This window comes from Saimiri boliviensis, chromosome 17, assembly GCF_048565385.1.
Source record: "Saimiri boliviensis isolate mSaiBol1 chromosome 17, mSaiBol1.pri, whole genome shotgun sequence".
In the NCBI taxonomy this organism is placed as follows: Eukaryota; Metazoa; Chordata; class Mammalia; order Primates; family Cebidae; genus Saimiri; species Saimiri boliviensis.
The window spans coordinates 57,245,770-57,270,708 of NC_133465.1; the positions used below are offsets into that span (position 1 = coordinate 57,245,770).

At 36.8% G+C, this 24,939-nt stretch overlaps 1 protein-coding gene across 4 annotated transcripts in view; it reads left to right on the plus strand.

Annotated features, from left to right (window-relative positions):
* The window catches only part of CEP112 (centrosomal protein 112), a 563,636-nt gene that overhangs the window by 269,568 nt on the left and 269,129 nt on the right, over positions 1 to 24,939 (plus strand). For all 4 annotated transcript variants that reach the window (XM_074388877.1, XM_003931804.4, XM_074388878.1 and 1 more), the window contains one exon: positions 7,817 to 7,999. In XM_074388877.1, the coding sequence (XP_074244978.1) occupies positions 7,817 to 7,999 (183 nt within the window). The remainder of the gene's footprint in view (positions 1 to 7,816; positions 8,000 to 24,939) is intronic.

Below are 24,939 nucleotides of genomic sequence, written 5' to 3' on the forward strand. Positions count from 1 at the left end.
AATTAATGTTTCTCAATTAATTAATATTTTCTAATTAATATTTTCCAAATACTTTCCTCCCTCATCTTGCTTGGGCTTAAGGTGGGCAGCTCTGTCCAAATCTATTAAATGGACTGGTATAATATTCATGAATTCTCTTTGACTGCTTTTCAGCCTTTATCTGCAGTCTGTCTGTCCTCTGAATTTCAGCACGGAGGCACAGGTATTTCATTGCCTTTTTTTTTTTTTTTTTTTTTTTTGAGATCATGATTGGGATGGAGAAAAAGAGCTTAGTTGTAGTTCTGAACAACTTTTGCTAGAGAAACTGATACTGACTCTGTCTTTTAACAATTTATTAATGTCGTACACTGGGTTTTTTCTGTGTATGAGAGAGTTTTCTTTTTTATGTAAGCTCTAAATCTTATGTTCTATCACAGAGGATCAGCCCGTTTCTTACTTTCCTAATTTTATTCATGTCTCTCTAGTAGTCATTTTTACACCATTGAAATTGTCCTCTTTATCCTCCACCCAGGCAGAAGAGGGAAAAGTGAATGATACATCTTCAATTCATTTTTCTCCAAAACTGGGATATTGGAAAATAATCTTCAGCATAATTTAAACCTACCAGTTCTACTTCTAGGGTATAGGGACAAAAGAGTATGTCTCACCAAACCATGTCAGATTCTTCTCTTTCTTTCCTTGACTACCTCCTTTTGAAATTTATAGCCAAGTTATTATTCCTCTTTCCTTGTTTGTTCACTGCCAGTGAATGTTCTCTTGTTCTGTATTTAACATTTGTTTTTGTTCTTTTTACAATTTTCAGTTTTCCCTATTATCTTTACCCAGAAGTTCCAGTGCCAAGTATGTTCAGTATGAGGCGTTGGCTTCTCTTGGAATACAGTTATTCCCCTGTTGGTAAAATCATTCCAGCAGCAGCCAAATGACTATCAGGGTTTTGTAGGGAAGGTTTTTAGATTAAGATTAACATTATACTAGCTGGCCTCTAAGTCCCTTAAAATTCTTAAACTTTCATATTTCTATTTACTTAAATGAGAACAATTATTGTTGAGTTGTAGGACAAATATAATTCCAGGGCACCTAACTGTGACTCCCTCGCTTTCTCCTTTTTTAGCCAGAGAACATGGAGAACCACTCTCACTACTTTCTCTAGCTTTAACCCATTTTTACAACAGGGTTATGTAGATTTTGTAATTTGATTACTTTCAAGATTATTTTGGTTAGTATTTTATACCACAATTTCCCCTTTCAATGTGTTGTGATGCATCCTTCTATAATTTATGTTTCTAGCACTGGCGTTCCTGACATTAAGTTATGTTACTGGGATGTGTTAGTCTTCTACATATTGTATATTGAGAAGAAATGACTTTTTCCATCTCCTTTTCTATTTCTTTATATGATTATTAAAAGGGGTTCAAGCCATATTTGCTAGCACTAATTTCACTGTAAAACAGTTACCAGGACTTAAAATATATATTCCAAGATCCCTAGGGACTTGGATGTCCAGTGGTTCCATCATGGTTTTTCTCGAGACCTAGAATGTTCTCTTGCCCTTAGGTGTTTACGTGATAGTTCAGTTGGAATGAAGACCTCAACATCAAGTTGTAGAAGGATTTCATCCATTCTGAAATGGAGGCTGATGCTTTCAGGAACTTCAGAAGTTCAAAACTTTACGCATGAATTTCAGGTTCAACCTGTGTTGTGGAGTAGCATAGTGGGTGGAGCAGGACCCTTTTTTTCCCTTTTTCTTTTTTTGAGATGGAATTTCACTCTTGTTGCTCAGGTTGGAGTGCAGCGGTGTGATCTTGGCTCACTGCAACTTCTGCCTCCCGTGTTCACGTGATTCTCCTGCCTCAACCTCCCGAGGGGCTGGGAATAACAGGCATCTACCACCATGCCTGGCTAATTTTGTATTTTTAGTTTAGACAGAGTTTCTCTATTTTCGTCAGGCTGGACTCGAACTCCCGACCTCAGATGATCTGCCCACCTTGGTCTCCCAAAGTGCTGGGATTACAGGCATGAGCCACTGTATCTGGCCCCTTTTTCATCTCCTGTTTTGACCTACAAAGATGACAATTCCTGTGAGTCAACCCAGTATTTTCTAAGCAATGAAGCTGTCTTTTCACATGGACCCCAACCACCAAGCTGTCAATTCTAGCATCTCAGAGGACTATCAGATGCTACCAGGTGCTGGCACCTGAGGGCTAACACTACCATTGTTCCTGGAAGACATGCCAGTCTGCTTTAATATGTTTAGGGTGGGCACATACCCACTATTGTTTTCCATCCCATAGCTCAATGCTTTTCGATTAAGGAACTTGAAACCTTCCCTCTTTTATTGCAGGGAACTCCTTAGCCAGCCTTAATTAAGCAGGATCTTTGATGATGGTGCATCCAGTTCTTTCTTGTAGAATGTATTATGGGTCTGGACACCTCATACCCTTTGACTTAGAAAGCTTATTAACGATTTAATATTCATTTTATGCATTCTGTTTGCTTTTATACCCTTTACATGTCCATAATTTCTACCTCCTGGTAATCATTAACTCTGTCAGACATTATTGTTGGTCAACCAAAGTATCCACTAGTCCAATATGAAGAAGATGTGCTACTTTGTGTTTACCTTTGAGACGTATCCACAAGTAAAGGATAAGTGGAAAGTCTAGTTGACTCTTTCAACATTTATTTGCATGGTTGGGGCTAGGCACCAGTAAAACTTTTAATTTATATGTATACCTTAATAATATCCTTTGTGGTTATGAATACCATTGTCAGGATATTCCCAGAACATTAGGGTTTCTCCTCTGTACTCTACCATTTATCTGGAGAAGACACCCCTGCCAGAAGATGCTGACAGTGAGGAAGCCTAGGAAAAGACCAAAAAGAGCTCATGACATCCAGAAGTTAGCCACGTAGTACTGGGCTTAGCAGACAAGCCTGAGCTATTGCACTTTGAATGGAAAATTATCCTCGTTGTTCTCCACCCAAGCAGAAGAGGTAAAAGTCAATGGTATTTAAAAGGCCTTGGCAATCTTGAGATTGGTTCATTAAGTAGAATCACTGAGCAATAGGCCCTGGCAAAATAGCAAACTAATAATCATTTATGACTATTTATGTTTAGGCTTCAAATGTGATGATCACTATTTCATTTTTTTCCTGTTTTTTAAAAATGAATAAAGTGAAATTTGAACATGGGCATAATCGCTGATCAGTCTATAAGAACACTTCAGACATCTCCGTTGAGAAAGTGACTGTGAAAGTGCGTTATTACTAGAGCCCAGAACAAGGAGGTGTCATTACTAATGATCTCACAGCCAGTTCTAGTCATGTGATTTTTGTTGGGAGAAAATGCTGCACTTTTTTTGTCCCAGTTGTAGCCCATTTGGTTACTTTTCTCATTCTAGAATATTGTAAAATATTTTGCCTTTAATCAATTTTAAGTCACATTCCTTCTCCCAGTGTTTCTGAGGCTTTCAAGAAGATTTCAATAGAACTTTCTACCTCCTATTTCCCTTCAGTGTGTTACATACTTAAATGATTTTGATTAAAGTTTATAATTTTATTATAATAATCCTTGGTGGTATAATGTTGCGTAGAAATAATGTGTACAAGAAGTAAAAATATTCCAGCTCAGTAATTCATTCACTCAGCTTCCTGAGCAAAATGTCATAACAGCAATAGGAAAAGCATAACTCTCTTTTGTTGGGATTATCATAGTTTTGCAAGACACAGAACAAAGCATACACATTTATTTTGAATAATCAAAACTTTCTTACACTGTATAGAATCTATTAGGATAAAATGTTTATACTATTTTTTCTGCATATTGCCAGTAGTAGAATAATATAGGGAAAACACCTAAATTTTAAATAAATATAAATGCACTGTAACACATCACTGTTCTCAGATGCAAAATACATTTTCCTTACTATTTATACATTGTTTTATTGTTATAAGTGTATATGTTTGAGAGTTTGCATACTTTTCTTTCTTCTAAATAGTAATACATTATGATTAGAAATTTATTATTGATTTTCCAACTCCTCTTTTAAAATTATACTTTAAGTTCTGCGATACATGTGCAGAACATGCAGGTTTGTTACATAAGTATACTCGTGCCATGGTGGTTTGCTGCATCCATCAACCCATCATCTACGCTAGGTATTTCTCCTAATGCTCTCTCTCCCTTAGCTCCTCACCCACCAACAGATCCTGGTGTGTGATGTTCCCCTCCCTGTGTCCATGTGTTCTCATTGTTAAACTCCCACTTATAAGTGAGAACATGCAGTGTTTGGGTTTTCTGTTCCTGTGTTGGATAAGAATGATGGTTTCCAGTTTCATCCATGTCCCTGAAAAGGACATGACCTCATTCTTTTTTATGGCTGCATGGTATTCCATGGTGTATATGTGCCACATTTTCTTTATCCAGTCTATCATTGATGGGCATTTGGGTTAGCTCCAAGTCTTTGCTATTGTGAATAATGCTGCAATAAACATATGTGTGCATGTGTCTTTATAGCAGAATGATTTATAATCCTTTGGGCATATACTCAGTAATGGGATTGCTGGGTGAAATGGTGCTTCTGGTTGTAGATCCTTGAGGAATCACAACACTGTCTTCCACAGTGGTTGAACTAATTTACACTCCCACCAACAGTATAAAAGTTATTTCTTCACATCCTCTCCAGCATCTGTTATTTCCTGACTTTTTAATGATCGCCATTCTAACTGGCATGAGATGGTATCTCATTGTGGTTTTAATTTGCATTTCTCTAATGACCAGTGATAATGAGCTTTTTTTTTCATATGTTTGTTGGCCACATTTTGAGAAGTGTCTGTTCATTTCCTTTGCCCACTTTTTGATGGGGTTGTGTGTTTTTTTCTTGTCAATTTGTTTAACTTCTTGTAGATTCTGGATATTAGCCCTTTGTCAGATGGATAGATTGCAAAAATTTTCTCCCATTTCTCTAGGTTGCCCGTTTGCTCTGAGGATAGTTTATTTTGCTGTGTAGAAGCTCATTATTTTAATTAGATTTCATCTGTCAATTTTTGCTTTTGTTGCCATTGCTCTTGGTGTTTTAGTCATAAAGTCTTTGCCCATGCCTATGCCCTGAATGATATTGCCTAGGTTTTCTTCTAGGGTTTTTATGGTTTTAGGTCTTATGTTTAACCCTTAATCCCTCTTGATTTAATTTTTGCATAAGGTGTAAGGAAGGGGTCCAGTTTCAGTTTTCTGCATATGGCTGGCCAGTTTTCCCCACACCATTTATTAAATAGGGAACCCTTTCCCCCATGGCTTGTTTTTGAATGGGTTTGTTAAAGATCAGATAGTTGCAGATGTGTAATGTTATTTATGAGGCCTGTGTTCTGTTCCATTGGTCTATATATCTGTTTTGGTACCAATACCATTCTGTTTTGTTTACTATGTAGCCTTGTAGTATAGTTTGAAATCAGGTAGCATGATGCCTCCAACTTTGTTCTTTTTGCTTAGGATTGTCTTGGCTATATGGGCTCTTCTTGGCTCCATATGAAATTTAAGGTAGTTTTTTCTAATTTGGTGAAGAAACTCAATGCTAGCTTGATGGGGATAGCATTGAATCTATAAATTACTTCAGACAGGATGTCATTTTCATGATATTGATTCCTCCTATCCATGAACATGGAATGTTTTTCCATTTGTGTCCTCTCTTATTTCCTTGAACAGTGGTTTGCAGTTCTCCTTGAAGAGGTTCTTCACATCCCTTGTAAGTTGTATTCTTAGGTATTTTATTCTCTTTGTAGCAATTTGTGGTTGGGAGTTCACTCATGATTTGGCTCTCTGTTTGTCTATTGTTGGTGTATAGCAATGCTTGTGATTTCTGCACATTGATTTTGTATTCTGAGACTTTGCTGAAATTGCTTATTAGCTTAAGGAGATTTTGGGCTGAGATGATGGGGTTTTCTAAATATAGAATCATGATATCTGCAAACAGAGACAATTTGACTTTTTCTTTTCCTATTAGAATACCTGTTATTTTTTTCTCTTGCCTCATTACCCTGGCCAGAACTTCCAATACCATGTTGAATAGGTGTGATGAGAGAGAGCATCCTTGTCTTGTGCCAGTTTTCAAAGGCAATACTTCCAGCTTTTGCCCATTCAGTGTGATACTGATTTTGGGATTGTCATAAATAGCTGTTATGATTTTGAGATATGTTCCATCAATACCTAGTTTATTGTGAGTTTTTAGGATGAAGGAGTGTTGAATTTTATTGAAGGCCTTTTCTGCATCGATTGAGATAATCAAGTGGTTTTTGTCTTTGGTTCTGTTTATGTGATGGATTGTGTTTATTGATTTGCATATGTTGAGCCAGCCTCACATCCCAGGGATGAAGCTGATTTGATCATGGTAGATAAGTTTTTTGATGTGCTGCTGGATTCGGTTTGCCGGTGTTTTATTGAGGATTTTTGTGTCAATGTTCATCAGGGATATTGGGCTAAAATTTTCTTTTTTTGTTGTGTCTCTGACAGGTTTTGGTATCAGGATGACGCTGGTCTCATAAAACGAGTTGTGGGGAGTCCCTCTTCTTCTATTGTTTAGAATAGTTTTAGAAGGAATGGTACCAGTACCTCTTTAATCACAGTAAGAAAACATTTTGAAACCTGTGTCTTAAAGCAAATTTCATTTATATTTTGATTCTTGATTTGTAATAAGTAGATAAGAATTATGAATTTAAAAATAAAACTTCTCAAATTTTGTACAGTGTGCATGCCTGGAGAAATGAATGCTATAGCTTTAAGATAAGGTAGTCTGGTGATTCATTGCAGCAAACAAGATCGATTTGGAGCAGGCTTCTACTGTTAGCTTTTTTGAAGATGGATTCTCACGCCGAAAATAACACAACATATTCTAGATAACAGCAGTTTTCCCCCTGAAATCCACCAAAACTGAAGAAAAATCCAAGTGACTGTTCTTAGCAGCTGTGTGGCCTGGAGTTCACTGGGGAAGCTGGCTTCCTGCCGTCCCCTATTCATCACCTGCTTCAAAGACAGCCTGGCTGGCTATAGTTTGCAGGCCAGGTAGGGTGCCATTGTGCACAGTCTGGGAGGATTAGTATCAAAGCTGCGGCAACCAGGCCCTTGGTCTCGGGCTGCCATTCAGTCTAGCAGGGAGAGGCTAAGACTGGCCAAGGTCACAGTCTCCAGTGTGGAGTGGACTGGGAAAGGATTCTGAGAATAGAATGCTCTTTATGAAATCATGGCGCAAGCTTGCAGCACAGCAGGTGCCCTTCTGGAACACATAACATCTGTTTATGTTGGTATACCGTAGCTGACAACGAGATAATAGAGCTTTGAAATTTATCATTTTATTTTTAAAAAGACAACTGTATATACAATAATCCAGATGCGTATTTAGCTCCGATCTTTTATTTGTAAATCATGAAGAAAACTGACCGATTTAATTGGTGCTTTTCACATGTGTATATTTAATCCGAAAGCAAAGCGTACTGACTATTAACCATTTATAACCATTGCTGATCAGAAATACCCGAATTCTTGGGGAGGAAGTGACTAGCATTCAAGATATTTTTTTTCAATGTTCGGACATTTGTGTCAACAGATTACAGAAGGATTTACTGAATATGCCCAACTATTTTGAATATTAGGAGGTTTGTATAACTACCACCCCCACAAATGAGAGTATTTCAAGGGTGAGGTAATAATGATGCAAAAATAAAAATTTTCAACTTGGACAAATTAGAGAAAAATTAAGCTGTACATGAGTTGTCATGACGACAAGGATGTTCTGTTGATGAACTGTCCTCCTCATTGTCCAATCAGATAGTAGAGCTGAAGCTGGAGCATGAACAGGAGAAGACGCACCTATTACAGCAGCATAACGCAGAGAAGGATAGCCTAGTCCGAGACCATGAACGGGAAATTGAAAACCTGGAAAAACAGCTTCGCGCTGCCAATATGGAGCACGAAAATCAAATTCAGGAGTTCAAGAAACGAGATGCACAGGTAATTATCAATAATATTTGATAAAACGGGTATCTATTTTTAAAAAGTCATCAGCGTTTAATGTTTTCTTATTATTCTTGTTGATGCACGCTGTTTGATCATTTGCAAATCTGACATATAAATGTGATTTTTTTTGTTTTTCTCCCCCCCAATCCCCCCCTCCCGTTTTGGGATGAATAAAGCCTTAACTACAGAAACCACAGGTAGCCAGATTAAAAATCCCATGGCGCGCTCTAACTTGGCCCCCTTTTTTTATAATCTTGTCTCAGTTCCTTTCATGATGGATTTTTTTTAAGGTATCTGCCCCTTACCCCTCCCTTCAGCCTTAGCAAATCCCTATGAAATATATCAGCCTCACTCCTTGCTTTTTGTTTTAATCTCTGTAGGTAATCAAGCAGCTGTTTTAATATTTGCTTTTCCTTCCTAGTGTTGCTGTTTTCATTAGCCTATATTTGATTAGATCACTCAGATGGTAATTGATAAAAATGACTCCAGAGAAGGGCTATTTCCCATCAGGTCTGTTGCTTTTTCCTGCACACACACATGCCTCCTAGCCCACGTCTCTGTAGTCCCTGTTGGAAGCCATTTGGCAGAATAACCCCCAGCTGTGGTAGCATTTGACTCCTCAAACTTGTGGATGAAATGTGCACTGTCAGCATGGAAAATTATCTTTATGAATTTCAGATGAAAAAAGAAATCTTATTGGATGTGTATGTTTGTGATACAATACATTCTTTAGAATATATATAATCAAGGGCCTTTAGTGTATCCTCTTGAGATTGCTGTGAAATTGTATTAAAGAAAAATTTAAGAGCAATTGATAACAATAAAAAGATAATGTTCTTTTCTAATAAAACCATATTGTATATTAGGTCTAAATACTTCTTTTTCCATTGAAATCTAACCATACTAACCACACTAACCACACCACACAACCTTCTTCTTCTAGTTATCCTTGCTCTCCAAATAATACAATTTTCAAACAAAACAAACTTTCTGTTACACTATGTCTTTCAACAATTTTGTAATTATCTAAATGTAAACACAGTACTAATTAAGTAAAATGTTAATTTTTTGAGTGGACAGCGGGAAGTAGTAAGGCAAAGAATAGGAGTTACTGGTTATTTTTCATTTGACCTTGAATTATCTTCTACTTTCAGAGAATGACTGATGCAGTATGAATATACTTAGCACAGCTTTTGTTGTCAATGATAAACATTTACAGTAAAATTATTTTCAACTTGTTTTATGGTGGTTTGCTACCTAAAAAGGTAGTCATTGTAGTTGCCACCACAGAATACTCAGGTGGTTCCTGTTAAATCATTGTGTATTATATTTTTGCCACCAACCTCATTAGAGCCTTTATGAAATATATGCTGGTGTTTTGACTTTTAGCCATAAAATTTCTTAGGAATATTTCCTAGTTTATATTCTCCATCAGATATGATGTTAAACCTTACCATTGTTTTCCCATGACAAGAGATATGGGTTCTGAGTTAGTGTAGGATTTGTTTGCGTAGTAGAATTGTATAATGGATAAAATAAAATACACTAATTTACATAACTTCCTATTATTTGGGGGCGGTTATGGGAAGCTGATACAAGTGGAGGCCAAATTTAGAGGAAACCTTTGTGATTTTGCATGTGTCGTATCTGCCATGTAGGGTGCGGTTCATCCAATCATAACAAAAGGGAAATTTTAGTACTATTACGTATAATAAAGCCACGGGATAGTACAATAAGGTTATTAATTGAATTTCTTCCTGTTGAAACGTTAAGTATGAGGACTCTATGACCTCCTCAAATACTGTAGTCTAGGATTATATTGCTCATATTTCGTGTCTTTCTCGGAACGTTTTACTAATTGGAATTGCTGTCAAGGGAATGCCAGTAAGCAATGGAAACAGGCTAAATGCATTCTTGGTCAAAAGGAAAATAATTTTTTGTATGTTGTACTTAGTTGTTCTTAGAGAATACAGTGTTTAAAACTTTTAGCAATAAGCTATATTTAAAAAAATCTTATCATGTGTACCAAAATGCTCATCATTTTTATTTATCTTTGGTTATTTATTGAGGATATTTCAGGTAAGTCTTAAATTTTCAAAATATATCTCTTTATGGTTGTGTTCTAAATAATCTAATGTATAATACCTTTTAAGTTCTAAATTCATTAATAAATTTCAAGGAAACAAAGTAGGCATATAATTTTCAGAATCAAAGATCTTTTTCAAATCACCCTGTTGTAGTTTGATGCAGAACAAACATATATTAAATGTTAGATTGTATAATGTTAAAAATTTTAATTTCAGAGAGATTTCATTTTCAGTTAATGTGTGGCTATTCTAGTTTAGCAATGGAGGCCATTTTGTAAAAAGGACTATTTGAAATACTTAACCAAAAGAACAGTGAAATATCTATTTTGAATACTATGGCTTCGTATACTGCTTCTCTTCCATCAGATTCTTAAATGAGTACAGTTTCCTTAAAGTCTATGTTTGACTTCTTCCAAATATGTAGTACATTGCATGCTGATTAGAAAATCATTATAAAGTATAGTTACCAACCTTAAGGTGAATCATTCCAACTAGGGATTCCCTTTTGGTGAATTTGTTTTATAAAACTATAAGTTATTTGTTATACTAATAATTTTTGTTTTAAAGAGCAATGATAAGATATAGAAATGCACCAAGGACAACGAACTATTTTCCTCATTTGATTTGGTTCAGTTAGTTAATTGTTTTATGTGTATATCATATTTTTGTTATAGTACTTTGACTTTCAATGGCAGGATATATTATGTTGTGATACTTAAATTTGCTAACATGCACATTAAATTTTATCTCCATCACACAACATGTTCAGTCTGGTATCTACCTAAGGTCATGTTTTTAAGAAAAAGTATTCAGATCAGTAGAAATCAAGACTTGTAAATATTCATAACCTCACTGTCGAATGTTTCTTATTTACCAGGTCTCTCTTATTGAAATTATTTTGGAGAATGATTTCATTGATTCAATCATATTTTAATTAGAAAATTTATAAATGTAATCTTAACTGCTTCTAACGTGAAAGTTTTACATGTAATTCTTGTTTTGCTTTTGAACTGTAATATAATGAGAGAATTTCTATTGTTTATCCTGTTGAATTAGAAGAAAAATGGAACATAGGTTTCTTGATCCCTTACTTGTCCTTTTAGGGCCCTGAACCATTTAGAGATAGCTTGATGTTTTCCGTTTGTGCCACAGTAAGTGGTATGTGTGAATACTGTAGAGATTGTTGCATAGAACCTTTGTGATCCTCCCTAGAGGGGGCATCTCCATTTTAGGACCACTATGTGACCTGTTGGCAGTAGAGACATTCAGACACCTAGGGTAACCAGCAGCCATTGTGTGTCACATCAGTATCATGCAAATTACATGCAGCAACCTTGCAGAAGGTCATCAGCCAGATCTAAAAAAAATATTAAATTTAGCATTTGCATGTAGTACAATGGCTCTTGCAAAACATTGGCATCTAAATGCCTTTCTTAATACCCCACACTGAGAATCATAAGTCTAATATGAACAATTTTTACATAATAAATAGACAAATTATCTTGATTTTGCCATACTGATTCACGTTAAGAGCTGAACCTAACACTGATTTCTAAATGTAGAATTTGTAATAATTCTCTCCTATTTAGAAAAAACTTTTCCTAAAAAGATATGGATAGGACAATTTTAATTTTAAAAATTGTATCTCAATTGCATTTCCTTATTTTCCATGCATTTGCAAATTTTGGCCCAAGATAAAAATCTTCATTTATAAACTGAGTATGTACCTGCATTCAGGGGATTGAACATTGGCTATCATTCTTTAAAGATTACTCCAAGGGTGAATTTAACAATATATATAATCTGAACATTCTTGTTTTACCTATATGCTTGGCTTTTGGTCTTTGGTAGCATTTTTCTAGTGAAAACATTTTAATTTTTTAATATGCCAGCTATTACCAAAAGGATCTAAAGCAGCATTTTATAATAAACATACACTTAAAATAACTGAAAATAGTAATTAGGCAATAAATTATATTAACCACCCTAGAAAATGTATACTGAAGAAAAACAGTATATAACAGTAAAGTGGAAATTTTAGCTCTGAGCTTACCTAGAAGCCACAGCAAAGAGGAAAACATGGTGAATTGTGTAATTCTAAATATGTAATGAAAAAAATCATAGCAGTTCTTTTTGTTCAAGCTCTCAGTTCTGAGAGAAATTTATGCCATTAGACTTAATATAAAGGACATTGACCAATATAGCTGATGATATTTTCCATATGTTAAAACATTGGAAGTAAAATCTGGTGGGGAAACTTTAGATTCTTTAGTACTTTCATAAAATGTAATTACCAGACTTTATTTTATGTGCCAAAATTTTATTTTAATTTGTTAAGAATATTATTCTCAAATCAAAAAACAACATGCCTTAAGAAATAAAATTTTGTAGATATTATGAATCATAAGAAAGTATATTTTAAGTCACAGCCTAGCACATTTTAGTACAGTTGTTTTATCACTGGGCCAGGAATGCTTACAAAGTGTCTTCATGAAGGAAAGCTTAGAAACATAGCCGAGTTTAGAAATTATTTAGAAGTTAATGCCTAATAACAATTCCCAAGTGTGCTACTCTCTTTCTTAGATCTGATTTTTTTGTTCTCTGAATTTATTATGAAAAACTAGAAAAAGAAATTATAAAATCAAATGGTAATTCACTCCAAGAGTGAAAGTTACTTACACCTGCATTGAAATGAATCATATCCTACCTACATAACCAAAATAGTATTTTATCACTAATATTTATTCATTAATGTCATTTGCTTGGTTCTGAGGTATATATATTTTGGTTTCTTTGGATCAAAGTGAACTGATTGCTTGGAAAAACCAAGCTATGTAAACTCCATTTTTCCCCCAGCCTAATGAGGCTATTGCTGTTAATGTGACCCTCTTTTTTATTCCCCTTTCTTCTCCCTAGTGACACACATGGTCACATCAGAGTGGTGGCCTGGTGTTCCAGCTGTGTACACACCAAGATGTGATATCCCCTGATGGACCGAGTTATTTGTGTTAGAGCAGAGTGTGTTTTAAGTATTAAGTGGGCTTTACTGCAATGTACACTGTTTAATGTCAGGCATTAGAAGGTTGGTGGGAAAAGTTTTGATCATTCCACTTTAATTTTGTAAAAGGAAAATAAGATATTTTTGGTGGAGTTCTGGTAAAACCACACATTACAATTCTGTATTTTCTTTAGATGAAATTTTATAGTATTATCTAAGTGCCCTATTTAAGGTGACCCAGGAGCTTTCTGTATATATTCAAAATATTGATAGAGTTTTTCATAACTAGGTCATTTTAAAAAGCCTGTGGGGGAAATACTGTTTTTCTGACACCAAAACCTTAGGTCATACAGAATTTTCCAAATAGAGGGGGCAAAATTCTCAGCATATTTTGGCATAGATGCACTGATGTGAAGATCTTTTTTGTTAGTATTCAGTAGTTACGTGTCTAATAGTGTGACATGTGAATTTAATAATACATTTGCATTGTTTATATATTACTATACAAATTAATATGCAAAATAATACTATTTCTTAAGTTTTTAGTTAGCAGAAAATATAGGCAAATGCCATTTTAGGTAAAGCTTACATTTTGTGTAGGTGACCAGCTTTGTTTTTCTATTATAATTCTAAAATTCTGTAATTGTTTTCATACTGCAGGCATAAAAATAGTGTATTTATATCTGTGATTAAACTATTATAAACAATTTAACTCTGTCCTCAACATGGAGAAAATGATATTGTTTAAAAAACAAAAAATACAAGCTGCGGCAAGAAAAATGATTTCTCTAAGAATGATCCATTTGTAGAAGATACAGTGTATCTTTAGTCCTGTGCATATTTTTAAAATGTAGCAGTTACCATGGAAACCACATTCTGTGGTATTTGGTCCACTTTTAGATAAGGAGCATTCCTTTTAAAGACAAACCTTTTAAATAATAACATAAAGTATTCCATTTGAATTAGTAACTTTGTGTCAACTAAAAACCATTGCTTTAAATTCTGTCTTTTGTTCTCATTATACTGAATGGATTTCTTTAGAAATATTAAAATTGCTATTGAAGATGAGATAATTAAATATGGAAGAGATTTTAAATAGGGAGTAAAATATGATCACTGTGGTGGTGAGAACTGGGAGGATTGCAAGGGACCACAAGTCATTGTATACCATATGTTCTGCCAGACATGAAGCTTTTAGTTATATCAGGTGTCTAAGTATCTAGCATTAGTATAGTCAGATTAAGTAATCTAAAGAGATGACCACATCCAACTGTATTACATTTACAGATAAGAAAGCTGTGATTCCAGGACAATCTCTTGCCTAAGGTCACAGAACTTGCAAACCAGGGCTTCTTAATCCAAATTTAGTGCTCTTTCTATCATCCAAGAAAGATTTTAGATTTTTGGAGAGACTTGGACATGGCAGAAAAGGAAGAGGGTTATATAGGAATCTTTGCCTAGCATGGAGAGAGACACTGGCACCCCGCTCCCCTGCTGACCTTCTCATAGCAATTGGCATTTCTTTCAGTGATTTGCCATATTCGATGTTGCTCCAAAGTCATAATAATGCTTGAATAATGCTGTTTGATTTCCAGTTTGAGTAAGTAGCAGCTCCTCCAACAACACTGAGTTTTCGTATTTGTATGTGTTTAACAGCAGCAGTAGCAACAGCAACAATAACAACAAATATTTATTGTGTGCTTTCCTTGTGCCAAGCTCTCTGCTGGGCTGCTGGGTCTTTTGCATTGCATTCTCTCTCACACAATCCGTTTTTTGTTGTTGTTGTTGTTTGTTTTTTTGTTTTTTGTTTTTTTTTTTTTTGAGATGGAGTCTCACTCTGTCACCCATGCTGGAGTGCAATGGCGCCATCTTGGCTCGCTGCAACCTCCACCTCCTGGGTTCAAGCAATTCTCCTGCCTCAGCCTCTGGAGTAGCTGGGACTACAGGTGTGCACCACCACACCAGGCTGATTTTCGTATTTTTAGTAGAGACAGGGTTTCACCATGTTGGTCAGGCTGGTCTTGAACTCCTGACCTCCTGATCCACCTGCCTCTACCTTCCAAAGTGCTGGGATTACAGGCGTGAACCACTGCATCCAGCCACAACCCTTTAATACTTGATGAGGATGACATTTTCTGTCTTGAAACTCTGTTCTGACCTTCTTACCGGGGGTCAGAAGATGACTATATATATTTTTTCATTTTACCAATGAGAAAAGATTCGGGAAGCATAAATAAATTGCCCAAGGTGATCTAACTAATAGTGTACTGGGACTCATAGCAAAGTCCTCTACCCCATATGCCTGCTAATGTATGAGCACATTGTTTCTGAATTTTATTTATTCTGCATAAATCCATTGTATTTCTAATGTGAATTGTGACTACCTTACTAGATTTAAAATACTGGTACTCATAACGCAAACTATATATATCCAAGTCATGTATTAGCCAGCAGTTTCACTCTTTCTCCAAGACCACAAGCCTTGACTATGTCTTTCTTTTGAGATAAATTAAACTCTATGGAGATATGCAATTAATATTTTCTTTGGAATATAGTTTCTTCCAACAAGTTTCGGAATTTGTAAAATGGAAGAGTGAGTACATTTTTGAAATGGGTTCACTTTTGGTTTTCACATTGTTACCAAAAAAAGAAGGAGTGTCTAGAGTAAGAATTCACCCCAAGTGTTTAGGTCAGTGAGGTCTACCAGTCTTGATAAAAACAGTTTGGGAATTTGCATTTAGTAGTGTTAAGGTATGTTTTTCTTTTGTGAGTGGTTCATGATCTTTGGATATTTGTTATATTCACATGCTAATTTGGAATATTACATATGATCCATTTATTTTACAGAATGAATTTTTAACTCTCACAGTTCAATGTTAGTATTTTTTTTTTCAAAGAACCCTGAATGAGGATCCTATTGCATGAAAGAATCCAATAAAAGCCACTTAGAAAGGAGGTGAAAGATTATGAAGTTCAAACCTGGAGATTTTTTCCATACCAAGGGTATAATTAGAAAATGTGTTTCTTCTAGACCCCTCAAAAACAATTTATGTTAATGCAGTATTAGCTTAATTCTAGAGCTATTTTGCTCAAAGTAAAACTTTTGAGATGAATTGTTTTTTAAAATAAATGCTTCAGAGACAAAGCATGATTCTGCATGCAGAATGTCATTTCCATTGACATAAGGAAATATGCCTTGAGTTATTTGTAGCATATTACTCTTCCTTCTCCTTTGCACCTAGGCCTTGATGAAATTACTAGGAATATTGGCAGAAATTATCTCTGAGGACGTATTGGATGAATAACTCTTCTTCCTTAATGTCTTGGAAAAGTCATTTTTGGATTTCTGACTCAATTGGTTCTATAACAGACATCCCTGATGTCTTCATTTGTATATTTGTGGTAATTTTTTTGTGGCAGAGAAGTTGAAGCCAAAGTGCAAGAAATGATTGGCAAAATGATGATATCATCAAATGTTCAAAGAGCTGGCAAATTGAAGCTTATTAAACTGTCATTTTGTCTCCCATTCAGGACTAATTGGAATCATGCCTACTTGCATGATATGAAAGATGTTTAACACCTGAGCTTTTTTCATGACAAAAATGTCATAAATTGGTGTCAGGGAGACCTTAAACTCCTATTTGGAGAAGAGAACACAGCATTGTATGAAAATAATAGTCTGTTTTCAAACTACTGTAATGTTTGTGTACAGAAAATATTTGAAAAATATTGTCATTGAGTGGAAAGTTTTAGATGGGCTTAATTGAGCCCCAGAGTATTGAATCAGTAGGTTAGTGTGCAACTTGAGATGTTTTTTTAGATGAAACAAATACTAAAATTTAAGGAAAATTATGGTTTTTGACTTGTTTTAATAATTATTTTAAATTACATCTTGATCTCTTGAGTGTTTTTGGATATTTGTGTATTGGAAGGTTGGGAAAAATCATACGAAATCACAAAGAAACAACACACAATTAGGCTTTGGGGTTTGAAAATGTGTGTTATTTTTCTGGTTTATTTTTATTTGTTTTGCAATGGTATGAAGTCAAGTAATAGCCAAGTAATACTGAAAGCATTTGTAATATTTGAATATGGGTTAGTGATGTCCTCAGAGATTGAAGTGTGCTGAGTTACGCAACCTGGATCCGGGTCTCTTCCCTTTTGTGAAGGGACAGTTGCAGTGCTGCACTAGTCTTGAGGAGTGTGTGTGTCCTTTCACTGGATGCTGTGGCTCTGTGAGGCAGAGGAGCTTTCAGTGAACAGAGATCCAGTAGTTCAGCCAGGCCTACAGTCTCAAAACAAGGGAATTTTCCAGTGGAAAGACCTGAAAGTCGCAGTTCTTTAAAAAGGTTAACATTAAATTGTTGATTCATTCATCTTAAGTTTGCCCCTTAAGTCAGTATTTATTAAGAAAACAAACCCCAGATCCCTAGGGTCAAGTGGAACCTTATTTATTTTGTTATTTTCAAGGATGTCATTTAATGTACAAAATGCATGTGTTCACCAAATGTTTCCTGAAAAGCTAATTTTTTTGAAATGTAAATGTTATCCTCACTTGTTGGCTAAGATGATAGCTCCAGTTACAGTGACATTGGCATGCGCAACAAGGGAAGTGGAGTGTGAGGGTTGAAAACTTTTGGTCTTCAGTTATCCAAATATTACAGCCAAAGCTGTCATTAGACAAATGCCATGAGTTCAAGAGCTGCAGCATGTTCCAGGCTCCTCTGTGAAAGTCCTGACTGTGTATAGATGTTTCATATGTGGGGCAAAGTGTAGAAATGCTGTCTTGTGATTTCACCTCTCTAACTACTTCTAGTGGCACACAATTAAAAAAATCACCATCTACTGCCATAATGTTGGTGTTTCTTAAAAAAATTATTCAATTCAGGAATAAGAGTAGCAGAGTAAATCTTCTGAAGAAAAATGATAATTATTAACCGTTTTGATTGCTTTTTGAAATCTTATTGTTTCAGATTGATATGGAAACAAATAGAACTCTGTAACTTGAAAATTTTATAATTATGACTCTTCAAATAATATATAAATCAAATTTATTTCCATGTAAGTTTGCTATCTAAAAATTAGGCAGAATTCCCCTATGATATCAACTTTCATCAACTTTATTTCATTAAGATTTTGGGGTTGCCTACCCTGTGCCAGGCCCTAGGGCTAGGGGTGCACACCTTTATGAGGTGCCCTTCACATCCTGGTTTATGTGAATGTTGCCCAAGAGCTGTACAGGGCATGGCCTATATGGCCATAGGTATTCCTGCATTGGGTACAGCAAAGAACAAGATAGAGCAGTACCCTCTCTAAAGGAAATTACAGTTGCATCGGGGAAGACAGATGATAAGACAAAAACCAAGTTAACAAGGAGAGGATCACATAGCAATAACTTGTAGGTGGAGAATTAAAATTGAGAGATATGATACAGTGACCAAATGATTGTGTGATTGTGTTAGCTGGCCATCAGAGAAGGCCTCTCCAAGGAACAGATGTTTCATTTAAGATCTGATTGATGAGAAGCCAGCCAGACTGAGGCAACGGTTGGTGCAGAGACCCTGTAAGAAAATAAGTTTTGTGTATTCTTGAAATGAAAAAGGAGACCTGTCTGGCACTAGCATAGCAGGTGTGAGAAACGGGGCAGCAGGTGGCTGACCTGGGGCTTTTTAAGCCCCGGTGAAGAGTTTGAATTGCATTTTAAATGTGATGGGAAGACAGAGGCTTTAAGCAGTAAGGTGACATGATTTGATTCATGTATTTAACAGATCGCTCCATTTGTGAACAGTCCTAGATGCCTGCATGACATGCATATGTCAGGCAGTAGGGCTTGCTTATGGGTTGGGTGTGGGGAATGAGGGGAAGAAGTAGTAAGGGTAACTCCTGGAGTTTTGGTTTGAGCAGCTGTATAGATGGTGGTGTCAAATATGAGGAGGATTGCTGGAGAACAGAAGCAAAAGCAAGAGGTCTTTTCTTGCCAAGCTAAATGTGAGCTGCCTGTTAAACATCCATAGGGAAGTGTGTCAGACAGCGAGTTGGATATGCCGGTTAAGATTCCAGAGATGCAAACTGGGCATATAGATAATAATGCATGGGCCCAGATGCATTTACCAATTTCTTACTGAATACTAACATAAAGATGCTGTTCATGGCCAGTCTCTATCATTTACTGTCCCTATAAACCTGAGTTAATATTAGCTAATTATCCGATCATCATTTTCCACCCCTGTGATATCCATTCATTCATTTAGTGGCATTCATTGAACTCCTACTATAAGCCAGGCCCTATGCAAGTACCTAAGAATATAAAAAAGGAATGGTTTCTCTGTCAAGCTTACAGTCTATGGGGAAACAGGCATTGTGCATCTGTCAGGATACGATGGTTCATACCAACAGATATGAGTAAAGAATGTCTCCTTTTAATATAGAGGTTGCATCTTACCATATATCAAAGGCTGTGTAGAATAGGAGACAGAGTAACAATAACCCTGGTCAGAAGGACAGCCTCCCCTCTCTCACACAACCTTATGAAGGCATCCTTTGCTGATGATATCACCTGATTGCTATGATGATTTGATCAGGCCCTTTAAGGAACTTTCTTTGCCATGCTTTGGTATGGAAGGAGATTAATACCCTCTTGGTTCATTTCTACTGTCTGGAAACATTGACTATTTGCCTGCCCGCCCACCAGGTGTGTAACTGATATCAATGCCAGCATCTTTCTAAGAAAGGCAGAGGGAGTATGGAAATAGAAGGTTATATTCTATGGCCTCCTCTAGCGTGCTCATCCTTCAGGCCTACCAGAGTTACAGCAAAGTACAACAAAGTCATAAAGGGGCTTTGATCCCAAGAAAAGTCGAGATGGAAATTATGGGATGTGGGGGTATAGGGTCTGAGGAGGTCATCGGAAAAGATTCCATTAGAGTAGATATCAGATGCTTTGAGTTTTAAAAAGTGACTAAAATGTCCTATGCAAATTAGAATGGAAAAAGCACTCTAAACATAAAGAGTAGCGTGATTAATAAGTGAAGAATACTTTATATATACCATATCCAGAAGTCTGGACTGGGTCCCCTTGGTCAGTGATCTTCAACTGGCTGTTGATACTGTCTGCGCTGCCATCTGCAATGTCTCTACCATTCTTCCACTTTAATATACCACTTGTTACTCTTATTATCCCATTTAGTAATTATTTAGAATGGTGTTCTCCCAAGTGGGGTTCACTAGGGTATAGGAAGAAAAAACCCAGAACTTCTGTTAAGGTGTATTTGAATTTTGTCTTTAAAAATACTTACTTTGTGAAAATTTGTATAAATGTATGTAATGTATTAATATAGTAGTGTTACAAGTTTACATATATACACGTGCTGTATATTTTATAATAGGAGTGTCCCCCAAAAATTTGGAGACCATAATTGTCAACAATTGAGAGTCACTGTGGAATTTTAAGCAGAAAATGAAGAATTAGCAGGCAGTGAGACTGGAGCCTGGGTGACTAGTTAGAGTGAGAGATGATGAGGGTCTTAGTCAAGGCAGTGACAATGGGAAAAGTTGATCTGGCAGGGAGGGAGAGAGAACAGACCCCCAGTTACAGTTTGACATGCTGTAGGACATTTAGGTGTTGATGCTACTTGTGCAAGTAGAAACATAGGACTAGATTTCAAAAGAGAACTCTCCATCTCTATTGAAAATAAAGATGAAAGAAATATGGGCATGGATGGTCATGGATACCAACTGTGAAGATGAGATCTCCTGCGGAGGGAAGGAGAATTAGAAGAAAAGGTACACTGCTTAAAGAGAAGGTGAAGGAAATAGAGCTGGACAAGAAGACTGAGAAAGTGGGGAAGTAGGTCTAGAGAGAGACAGTAAACCAAGAGAAAGTGGTATTTCAGGAGCCAGGAAAAAGAAACAATAATACCTAACTTGTGGATTGTTGTGAGAATTTGGAATGGGCAAATACTTCCGATAACCCTGTCAATTAGTTTATTTTCTTAAGTTGTGGATTGTGGTTATACAGTGTGGACGGACTGCTACACCAAATGAACAACAGTCCATGAACGACTGTTTCTCACCTGATTCTGAGGTGATCCTGGACTTTGAGATCAGCGAGTCCATTTTAGAGATGGAAAACGAGATCCAGATGAAGGAAGCAACTGGGGCCATTACTGGCAGACACAGGCAGGATTTTCAGGCAACAGTAAACCGCACTTGTTTAGCGATAATGGGAAGGATTGACACACACCCAACCAGCCCCTCCTCTCCAGTCCTGTGGTTGCTCCTGAGAGCAGGAAGGTTTCATGTCCACAGACAACTTTGCCAGTTAGGTACTAAGCAAGGTTTCATACCTCACCTAGGGAAGCACGGATTAACTGGTATGATCACCCAGTGAAGCACAATCTCAATTCTGGCAGGAAAAAAGGAGTAAGTTTTGCCTGGGCCTGTCCAAGAGCCAAGTATTTGAAGAACTGACCAGCAGGAGAACATATCTTGGATCAGCTAATGGGAGATAAGGAGCTTCCCTCCACAAGCTCCATGGAAGCTCCTCTAAAATGCCCAGATTCCTAGACTGAGTCACTCCATGTGAGAATGCCCCTACCTCACATACTTTACAATGCCTGGAATCTGTCTATTGCATTGCTTGAAATATCTCTAAATATAACTTGTTTGGGCTGAGTAACATTCTCTCTCTTGCTTACCCTTTTCTTTATTTTATTTTAATGCATTTGCCTTGAATAGGTAACTCGTTAATGCATTCACATATTCAAAATGGGGTAAGGATATACAGTAAAATGGATACCTGAATAGATAGTTCCTGAACAGTGTTAAAACTTAAATGAATAATGATATATGATAAGAAATGACCATTGTAAAGATGAAATTGTATCTTCCTTCATTTAACTCTTTGTTCATTCATTTGTGGAATACCTTCATGTAGCAGTCATGTGCTAAGAGGAAGTATACAAAAACAAGACAAAGCCCTTGTCTTTGAGGGTTCTTAGCAGACAAGCTAGCAAGTGAATGTAGCATTTTAAGTGTGATGAAGTCTACCTGCCCTGTATCCCCAGCCAGAAGACTGCCTGAAGGAACCAGAGAAGTCTTCACAGGAAAGGGAAGATCTGAACAGCGTTGAGCTAGGCAGGAAAATAGCTATCCTACCTACCATATGGTGAAATTGTTTCTAATTGCTCTCATCAAGCTGAAATCTATTACACTCAAGAAATGGGGATTTTGATGGATGGAAAGAGTGTAAAGGGAGAAGGAACAGTGGTACTGCAGCAAGATAACCTCCTGGTGGGATGCCCTGGGAGAGTTTTTGTCAGAAGACATGGACACCTGGAGGTGGGTTGGAGCAAAGCAAGAAAAAAAACTGGGAAGTGCAAACTAGGGGATAGGAAGATGCTTAAGGCAGACTTTACCTACTTTGAAATTGTCCCTAGTGATACCAAAACCAAGTCGCCTGGAGACCTGAAAGAGGAAACAGCCCCTCCCCGAGGCAAGTAAACCCCAAGATGCTTCTGTTCCAGAGAAAACCTAAGGGGTGGTAAGAGGACTGCAGGTCAGCTTCTTCAGGATCAGGCTGCAGGGCTCCTGCCCGCTGCGAGATCTGCTGTCTCTGGGATGGGCGTGCTGCCTACTCCACCTCTCTGCTTCCTAGGTCTCTTGCCTGATCTTACGTGAGAATATTATCCCTACACCCCAGCCTGAGCCTTAGCACCCCATTTGCTGAGCTGTCTCCACGGGTGTGCTTGCAGCACTGGGCTGAAGGTTAGATGCCAGACGTCAACTACGCTTATGGGTTTGACCAGTCATGGCTATATAAGATTACAGCATAAGGTTGGGGACAGTACTGACAAGCTGTTGGCCCTGAAACAGTGGGAAATTTCAACATCCACTTTTAAAAGAATGGTTATTCTCATTAAAATGTGATTTTGTGATATACACACATTTTTGGCCGGACATAGTGGCTCACACCTGTAATCCCAGCACTTTGGGAGGCTGAGACGGGCAGATCACGAGGTCTGGAGATTGAGATCATCCTGGCCGACATGGTAAAACCATGTCTCTACTAAAAATATGAATTTCAATCAGAAAATGACCTAATTTTAAATTTTCTGTATATCATGTCATTTGAGAAAGGAACAATATTACGTGCTAGACACTTTCACATGCTTTCTGGGAGGAGGCACTTATGTATTATCTGAATTTTTACAGATGGGAGGACAGACCCAAGCTCTGCAGCTCGTAAGCGAAAGGGCTAGGATTTGAACCCAAACATGGCTGACTTCAAAGCCTTGAACTCTGTCTCCCCTGTACCTCATTATGGTTATAAGTTACAGGCATATCCATTGGTGGGGAAACCTGTTTTCTGTTTGTTTGTTTGTTTGTTTTTTCCCTGCTACTACTCACTAGAGACTGTGGTTAACATTCATGAATATTGTGAGGGCAATTTCACAGAACAAATCAAGTTGACATGTTAGAACTATTTAGAAGGGCAAATAGTTTGCAACTACTCTGAGTTCCTCCCCCAAACCTTAGAAGAGTGTCCCCAGCATTTTACATATAGTATTCCAGCTCTTTTTTTTTTTTTGAGTAAGCATTGTTATATTATAGTTATAGCTGCATTTTTTCCTCTAAGCAACTCTTTCTCTTCTGAACCCTATGGCAGCCCATGGTTGTTTAGATTGAGCTCAGGAATGTCTTAAAACATTAATTTGGTTTGACATGACTTGGTGCACAAATTAATTATTCAGGCACATATTGTTCTATGTACATGAAAAGAAAGAAACTGTAGTGAATCGCATTTTAACTACCACATGTGAATTGTAATGTTATTAGCAAACAGACCAGTAAAGAAGAAAAGCTGGCAACATATAGTAATTCCGAATTGGGCCAGTCCCACAAAATTAGCATAAATATGTGAATCAATCAGAAGAGTTTTGGACTTCCTAGGAAAGTGTCCCTATCCTTATCTAGTTCTAAAAGAATGTGAAATAAACTATTCATTTAACCAAGTATAAAAATATGTCTGCTATGCTGTTATAATCATGTGTCATTAATCAGAAAATACTGCAGAAACTCTGACAAATTAAAAACACAAGGATGTGTCTGCAAGGGTTTTTTAGCCATTAAAAAGCTGCTTCACCTCTCAGGCAAGCTCTTTTATGGCAACTTCTTGCTCAGTGTACTGACATCTTCAAAGGCTCTGACATCTGTCGGCCTTTGAACTACCATTAAAAAATATTATCCCATTTCCATTCTTTTATGCCCATTTTTTTAATTATAGCCCTTCTTTCAAGTTGGGAACATGGTTGGTTTAAATGATGCTGTCCTTTCGTTTTCAGCCACCCAGCTGCGGTTTGAATAAATTGATGTGGAACCAAAGGCGGGACTTTAAAGGAAAAAGGTTTGATGGACTTGGACTCCGAACCAGATGAGGTTTTATGATGAAAAGGGTTTAATCCCAGCACAGGCATTGCTTCTATCAGTTGAGCAGTACAAAGCAATTCATATATATAGGTTCACGTGAAATGATCTATTTTTTTTAACAGCACAGATCTCTTCAGGACTTGCAAATGTGGCATTAGCTAATATTCAGAGAGCTGATTTCCTTTCATCCACCAGAAGCTTATGATTATAGTACAGTTCTCGAATTGGAAATGAGAGCTGCAACACAGATTTAAAGCTGTGCTGTCTGATTTGTATTCAATATACATGTCACTGCAGGACAGGCTAGTCTGGGCCAAGCTGGTTCAATACAAGGAAAAACAGTTTCATCATCTGAGAGTCTTAGTCAAAAATATCACCAGCTAATTAAAACAGCAGTCTCATGACTATTAGCGAGGTGTGTG